The sequence below is a fragment of the Pomacea canaliculata genome, linkage group LG3, assembly GCF_003073045.1.
Source record: "Pomacea canaliculata isolate SZHN2017 linkage group LG3, ASM307304v1, whole genome shotgun sequence".
Classification (NCBI taxonomy): Eukaryota; Metazoa; Mollusca; class Gastropoda; order Architaenioglossa; family Ampullariidae; genus Pomacea; species Pomacea canaliculata.
Genome location: NC_037592.1, coordinates 1,807,422 through 1,815,641, shown reverse-complemented (window position 1 = coordinate 1,815,641; position 8,220 = coordinate 1,807,422). Strand labels below are relative to the sequence as shown.

The 8,220-nt window shown below is 35.1% G+C and overlaps 1 protein-coding gene across 1 annotated transcript; it reads left to right on the top strand.

The window, feature by feature from the left end:
- The first annotated feature begins 12 nt into the window (after positions 1-12).
- Positions 13-8,172, top strand: LOC112559141 (retinol dehydrogenase 7-like). Its single transcript, XM_025230134.1, has 6 exons — positions 13-451; positions 1,063-1,189; positions 1,671-1,756; positions 2,516-2,698; positions 3,179-3,316; positions 3,930-8,172. The coding sequence occupies exons 1-6, from the start codon at positions 151-153 to the stop codon at positions 4,265-4,267; spliced, it is 1,173 nt and encodes a 390-aa protein (XP_025085919.1). The 5' UTR covers positions 13-150; the 3' UTR covers positions 4,268-8,172.
- Positions 8,173-8,220: the final 48 nt, after the last annotated feature.

Genomic DNA, 8,220 nt, shown 5'->3' with positions numbered 1-8,220 from the left:
GCGTTTCAAAAATGCTTTTTCATTCGGCCAATCGCTGGACTGAATACTCAGACACCTTGTTGGTGTGTCTGTGAATCTTCTTAGCTGCGATTTTTGAGTTCGTGAATGATACAGTCAGGTTCCGCACGGTTATATTAAAGCGCACCAGGAATGGAAATCGATGTAGACGACGCTCTCTTAAAAGACGACATAATCTTTTACTCTATTTTGTATTCTTCAGTGACAGTAGCCTTTGCGATGGCAGTTTTATCAAAATTTTTGACCAATGAAGTCAGATTCGGCTTTCGTTCATTTCTTAGTCTCATTCTTCTTTTCTTAGGGGAACCGCTTTGTCAGTTCTTCGTCAAAGGACCAGGAGGACTGATTGTGTTTACCGTTGGTTGTTTGCTAGTTTACAGCATTCTTCCAGCCAGCCACATGCCTGTTGACAATAAGGCTGTTCTTGTGACAGGTGGGTGTTCATATTCTTGTTGGATTAACTGTTGTAAAGAATACCTAGCTTAAGACTGAAGAAGAAGATCCTTAAGATCCACTGGGAAATTGCGCACTGAGTATATTTAGTGCATACAGTCTATACATACAAGGTTTGATACGCTGTTATTTTTACATGCTTGTCATGTGTATATTTGCCATAATGCTGGGTGAAGAAATATGCAGCTGTAAAATAAGTTGCTGTAATGCAATTGCTTTTCATTTTTGTTCCATACTGCTGAATGGAACCTGCTACAACAGTGATGTTTGCATGGTAGTAATGGCGCTTAGCAATGAGACAAAAATATTTGTATATATGGCATCTTTTGCAAATACATATCACTAGTATATATACACTTTCCTATCATTTTATATAAAAGTATGCAAAAGTTATTGTAATAAAACTGGATGGGCTGCCTTAGCTTTTCAGAAAATGATATTGTTTTACTATTTTATTAGTGGCATTAGAAAGGAAAAAATGCATTTAAAAAGATTTGTTAAATTATTCTTTGAACAGTGTCAGCAGCGATATAACCAACTTTATGAAAGGGAATTAGCATAATTTTTACGGATATTCATCATTATTTGCAGGTTGTGACAGTGGCTTTGGTCATGCCCTTGTGTTAAAGCTTGACAGCATAGGGATGAAAGTGTTTGCAGGGTTTTTGGACAAGGATGGTCCTGGTGCTGTCAAACTTCGCAATAAATGTTCAGACAGGTATTGCTCCAAGTTTTTATAGTTTATAATTTCAAAATATCTTGCAATCTTTTAAGAATGTGCTAACTACTGTTAATAAATAATAAGCATAATGGGTGATACCAAGGACTGAAATATATTGATTTTCTACACTATTTGCATTACTTATATGTGCGTTGAAGGTTGGGTCAGTTTTCTTGGAACAAAATGTCCACTGTGAGATGTGAAGCAGTATGTGTATGTGATCCTGTATGCCTATTCCTTTGTCTGTTATATCCCTCTGTCCATCCAAAACAGGTTTGTTTGGCCAATCCACTTTAGGAAAGTTATTCAAATTTCATTATTGTTGTATCTTGTTGCTAGACCAATTTTGCTGTGTCAGAAACATCTCTGTTTCAGTCATTCTTGAAATGATACAAATTTTTAAAATTTATTATTTTGTTTTCATGCTTGATAGTAAGCTGCTGAAAGCACTTTGATTGATAAAATGATTTTCTTGCAGACTAGTGTGCCTACAACTTGATGTTACTAGTGAAAAAGAAATAGAGGCTGTAACAGAATATTTACAGCAAACTGTTGGAGACTCGGGTATGTTGTAATGACATTAGGCTATAACATATTACAACAACTTGCAGATACGATATAATTCCTTGGAGCTACTTAAAGTTAGATAGACAAACTTTTTCAGAACTTCTTTGATATTAGGAATAAGGCTGGCGTTGCAACCTGGCACTAATTATATACATTGACAAAAATGAACATGGCACTATTCAAATTCTTCTCTCTTTTTCTTGCATCTTACCGTAATCTTGCATCTTACCCTTTCTCATATATTATTCAAATGTAATTCACTTTTATTCTGCCAGTAGTTGATACTTTGCATGTTTGTTGATCTACATAGCTATTACCAGTCTGCAAAGTTATCATACCTTATATCTACTTTACTGAAGGTGCATTTCTAAGATTAATCTGCACAAAAAAATCCATCTGTATTGCATATCTGTTTATTATCTAATGGCTCTTTTTACAATAAAGATAGTTGACAAGACAAAAAGTGGATTTAGTGTGGTATGTTTATCTTAAGTTGTTTCCTGCTGTGGCATCTTATTAAGGAGGTTAATAAAGTCTGAAGCCAAATAAAGCCGATACTGTTTGAAATTTGTTGAGATCAATAAAAGACTGTAGAGATATGCTTTGCTGGCAAAGGACCAAAAAAATATAGCAGACCCTGTTGTTGATAACAGGGATATGGGGATTCAAGTAATGTTTAGAATTGGTGTTGCCAAAAATTTTAAGTAATAGTCTCAGTCAGACTGGAATTTTGTGCATTTTGAATTTATGTTTAAGGTCTTTGGGGACTTGTCAACAATGCTGGAGTGTGGTATTTGGCTGATTTGGAAATGACATCAGACAAAATCATGCGACATGTAATGGAGGTCAACCTGTTTGGAGCAGTTCGTGTGACAAGAGCAATGCTGCCACTCATTCGTCAGGCCCGAGGCAGGATTGTAAATGTGTCTAGTCTTCTAGGTTGGTGCTTGATCCTGTTTTGTTTCTTCTTCCTTCACAACTATATTTTGCTTTTTATGTATATTTTGATACAGTTAACATTTTTGAGAAGTAAATATATTGGTATTTTTAATCTAGTTCTTATTTCATTATTGCTTGATATTTTTAGGGTTTAACAAAAATTTAATGAATTTTGAATTGTTTTATTCATTACATTTGACATTTTAGGATGTAAAATCATCTTTATGGTAGAAATTGGTAAATTTTTTAATTTGGAAGAAAAAGAGTGAAGTTTTTAAATCCAACACTCATGCTATAGCTCTCTTGTCATTCCTTGACTTCCTCAATAAATGTCTTTTTTAGATATATAACTATAAGAATGTGTAAAACTATTAGGTTTTAAATTTTCTTCTTAAACCTGCCATGACCTCAAAGAGTGAGAGGAATCATTTATTTCTCATGAAACTGATCTTCTTGGTGATCTCTGTGTTCTTCCTGCAGGCCGCTTGACACTTGAAGGCTGTGGAGCATACAGCATGTCAAAGCATGCTTTGCAAGCATATACAGAGACGTTGCGACAAGAGATGGCCAAATGGGATGTCCATGTTGCTCTTATTGAACCCATGTCTTTTCGTACAGGTACTGAAGAGTTTGTTTTATTTGATGCAAATATGAAGCCCCTAATTCCCAAACTTATTTAATGTAAAGAAGAAAATGATATATTATTGGTAAAAATAATTTATATAGAGAACCAAAAAAGATGTGAGAAACAGTATGAAATAGGCATGCAACACATTTGTGTACATACAGAGATGTGTGTGTATATATATATATAGGAAAAATTTAGCAAGAATTGGACAAAGGGTGTGAATTTCAGTCACTGCCTGCCATACACAAATGTGCAGATTTCTACACTCTGTTTTATTGATACAATTTTATAGTATGACATTTTTGTATGTGGGCAACATGCTGATCCTTAATGTCATTGCTTCCCTTGCTTTTCATTGTGACGTCTGTGTTGAAAATTTTATATAGAATAATAATTGAATTTGTTGCTTGTATATACTGCTTCTAGAATGGAAAAAGTATGATAAAATTCATCTCTTAAATGGATAATTTTTGCATGGGTAATTGAATCACGCCATCATAAATGATGGATTTGAATTAAGGAACACATTTTTGATTACCTTTCTTATATTTTAAATGTGCATTTTATTGTGTGTATATCCACATGCTCACGTCTTTTGTGAAGGAAATACAGATGAAGATATGTTGAGAAGGCGGCAAACAGAAGTATGGGATTCGCTAGACCCCAAGACACAAGCATTGTATGGCTATGACTATTTGAATGGCATATATTCTCATGTTGTGGCATCTGCCTCGTCTTTTCCAACTGACCTCACCCCAGTCATCCGTTGCATTCGAAGTGCGCTGCTATCCATACGACCTCGAGCACGTTACCCCTGTGGTACAGGAGCAGAGTTTATCATTTGTTCTTACCCTCTCCTGCCTGTCTGGCTTGCAGACAAAGTCATGGCTACATTTGGACTTCTTCCACGTCATCTCAAACCTGCCGGTCTTGTGAAATGAGAGTTCCACCACTTATTTATTTGCCTTTCCTGAAGATAATCTCAACAAAGCTTGCTTTGCTGCAAAAAAATAAAGAAGTTTTTAAAAAAACTGGAGCCTGATAGATTGTCCTGGATTCGTTTATATTGTGATGATCTTGAAATGCCAGGTGTTCGAGTTGAAAGCAGCTATTGCTTTTTTTCTGCCCATGAGCAACATTTTACATTTCTGCTAATTTTTTTTATCTGTTAAGTTAATGACAGCAAGAAAGTTTTCACATACGTTTTGTGTTAACAAGTGGGAAGCATACGATTATTGCATGAATTATTTAAATATAGCTTGCCTTGAAGATGCTTCAGAGAAAACTGGTCTTGAATAATGCAGTCGGTCATTCTTGCACATTCAACCGAAAGGAGTGAAGACAATGCCTGCTCAGGTTTCTTACCATGTGGATGAAGAGATGTGAATGGGGAACCCTTACTATAGTAAAACCTTGAAACAGAGTGCAATTTCGTCTTATAACTGCAGGAACAGTGAAAGGTCTATTTGACAGCTTACTTTAATATATTTATTTTTTGTCTTTTTTGCTATATCGAAGTAAAAACTCTAGAAACACAACCTAAAGCTGTATTGATGTAAAGCTTACAGATTTCATAAGAAGTTAGAGTTCTTGTCCTATTTTATTCTTTTCATGTAGAACGAAATTTTCTGGTAAAATTACAGAAGAGATTAAAAGCTATGCAGAAAAAGACCCAAATATGAAATAGTCTTTATATAAGATTTTAAGTTCTGATTTAAATGTTTTATGTGTTTACATTCCTCTGTGCCTACTTGAACACTGAAGCTGTCACGTTGATGCATTTGTGTGGCAGCAGACTTGAATATTTTACTTTTTTCACAGAAACAGATCTGTTGCACAGTCCCTAAAAATCCCCCTACCCTCCAATCAAATAGCTGTGTGTACACACAAAGGATACTTCTTGTTGCTTGTCATTTAGCAGCAAATATTTTGCCACCTGCTATTATTAAAATGTTTTTCTACTGACCTTTTGGTCCAGAACAAGGATATAGGTGTTCTTGACAGGTTTTGATTCCAGGTCGGGTGTGCGTCACATTGACTGTTGCTTCAGTGATAACTTTGCATTTACAGAAATCCTAGGTGGTGATAATTGGTACGTATAAGAGCTGTCAACCATCTGCCAGTAATCTGCATTTCTGTGATCCTGAAAATCTTTCAATAAGGACAGTTAACGTCACTTTAGAGCTGTCGAGAGAACAGTCTATCAGCTAAAATCCTGTTGCAGAAGACAACCTAACCCAAATAATGACCTTAGTAGCACATCTTAAAATTAGGATCACCTTCAAAGATAAACAGGAAATCGTGGAAGGAAATAGATTGTTAGGTGCTTTGTGATTTCTTGACTGAAAGCACAGCATTTAGTAGAAGCTGATTATTACATTCAGCAATCTGCCAAGCTGGCCAGTTAGCATGAAGACTGCTTATAGTAGTGCAGTAAAGATTTTGCCATAAATTGTAAGGTTGTGGTCACAACTATGTACTTGTCTCTCTACTGTATATATATAGTTCATCATATCCAGAGGCTGTAATTAACTTTTAGCAAGCACTATCCTGCTAAAAAATAAATGCAGATAAAAATAGATCATTATAATAATAGGATTAAAAGTAGCCAAGCATATTTTTGGTGTATTAAAGACCCATCGGTCTTCTAGAAGAATGTACAATCTTCTAGGTTCCAGGTTCTTTGCGTGTAATAAATTTTTAGAAGTGAATATTTTTCAAACAATCTACTTGTTGAGTGGCAAGCAAAATGGTAAATAAAAAAAGGTAACAACATTTTTCTGTAGCTTAAATTTGTCTTGAGATCATATTGAAATCTTTATAAAACAAGAACTTTGAGAGCAAAGAACAAATCGGTTTTATGTCTTGTTGAACAAATGATGTCTTTTTAGCTATGAGACGTCAATGGTTGTGGTAAAGTGGAGCATATGTATGTATTATGCTGTGATCATGAGTCGGCTATCTTCTAATAATTTTTTCTGTGAAACGGATCTCCGGTGACAGTTGCTATATTGCAGGATGTGTGAGCTAGAGCTTGTTGCTGAATGGTAGAGCATGATTGTGAGGTTTCATTGTGTCAGGTACTGCATATCTGCAGCACTACAGTGGAAGTAGTCAATGCAAGGTGAAGCTTGAATAAGTTTATGTGAACAGGAAAAGAACCATTGATTTTAAATACCAGACTTTTTTCCCAGTGGAATGGATCTGGAGCTGAAAGTTCAGACATTTGTTGTCAGAGCAATTCGCTGAATGTGTGTTGATGCTAGAAGTCAGGAATATGCACAAAAATTGTTGTCTAAGAAGAGATAACATCAGAAGATAGGATATATTTTGTTGTTTGAAATGATGGGAGCACAAGCAAATTAAAAAGCATACAACTGGTTCTGCTTGGTTGATCTGGTATGGTGGATATTAATGAAAGAAAGCATTGTATAAACAGAGAATTCAATGTAATTTATTTCACTTTAACTTGAGGTTTATTGTGTATAAGAGTCTCTGTGTGAAATTTTGTGGGGCAAACAGCTTCCTGTAATGTTTTTCTGAAAATAATGTGTGCTGGAGCATAATTGAATCTAGTCAGATTGGTACCATGCCTTTACATTTTTAGCAAATTATAATCATGTGAATCTAAGATTTTGTTAATGCAGGTTTTGTAGGTGGTGCCACTTACAAAAGCAGGTAGTGTCAGTGCCATGGGGAGTCCCAGACTTGTGTGTGTGTGGGTGCTGTGCATGTATGGATACTTGTATGTACATATTTAGTGTAATTATGCATAACCTTGCACCCACTAGACATAAGGTGACCCCCTTTGAAGCATTACTGGCCTTTAAAAGGAAGCCAGAACTGAACTAAGACTTTTAAAGAGTCAGAAGTAGAACTGTTCATTGTTCAGCATTGTCCTTAAGATGTTACATGCTTAACATTACATGGTACATGGTTTAGATCTCTCATATCTCTTAAATTCATTCTTTCAAGAAAGATTGCAAAATAAACAAAAGGCATGAATGGGACATATCTTAATGGAATGGTAAATGTCAAAACTGTGTGTTTGACAGCTTTACCTAGTAGGTGTACTTTTGAAAGTGTTAAAACATCTCTTTAAAAGGCTGTTGATTGCTATTAATGACAACATTTATCAAAAGACTTGGTCTCTTGGCCTTTTTTGAATGTGTGCTGGCATTTACTTATCAGATACATTGAGAGATAAGGCTGAAAAAAATGGCTGCCTTTCCTGAAAAGTTACAATTTATCTGCAATAGTCTGGTTTCAGAAAGGCCATTTTCCATGAAGAAAAAGAGAATATATTCTGAAAAATGATGAAATTTGTTGAGTACAGTGTAAAGGGATGTTCGATTAATGGTTTGGATTTTCGTGATGCTAAATTCTGTTTAGTGTGATAAAGGTTAGCATTGCTGTAGAGTCTGTAATAGTTTTGCACAATTTGCTCAAAGATGTCCTTTATTCTGGAATAAAATACCGTGCAGGTATTTAGAGGGGTACTAGAAGACTGAAAGTACCAGCATAAACAACTTGGTTTTTTTTTTTTTTTTTTGGATGCTGAATCTCAGATAGGCATGTTCCATGGCACATCTGCTCAAAAATCTCGCAAGATGATAATTATCCATTTTATTCGTTTGGTTCTTTTTCTTTTCTTTTCTATTCCCTTTTGCAGACTGCCAAGGTTTTGCATGAAATGTCAGACTCTGCTTTTATTTTTTGGTTTGTAATGATATTTTGTTGAAAATGTTTACTGCACGTGTAATATATATATATTTTTTTTATTATGTTGCTTTTGGTGTAATATATTTGCATTGTGGACCACTAATAAAAATTCATTACACTAGTACAAATTCTGCTTCAGTACTTCTGCAGGTTTGTCCACACATGTACACAC

Coding starts and splice junctions, on each gene's coding strand:
- LOC112559141 (XM_025230134.1), top strand. CDS start 151: ATGGAAATCGATGTAGACGACGCTCTCTTAAAAGACGACATAATCTTT. Junction 452..1,062: donor TAAGGCTGTTCTTGTGACAG/GTGGGTGTTCAT, acceptor CATTATTTGCAG/GTTGTGACAGTGGCTTTGGT. Junction 1,757..2,515: donor GCAAACTGTTGGAGACTCGG/GTATGTTGTAAT, acceptor TTTATGTTTAAG/GTCTTTGGGGACTTGTCAAC.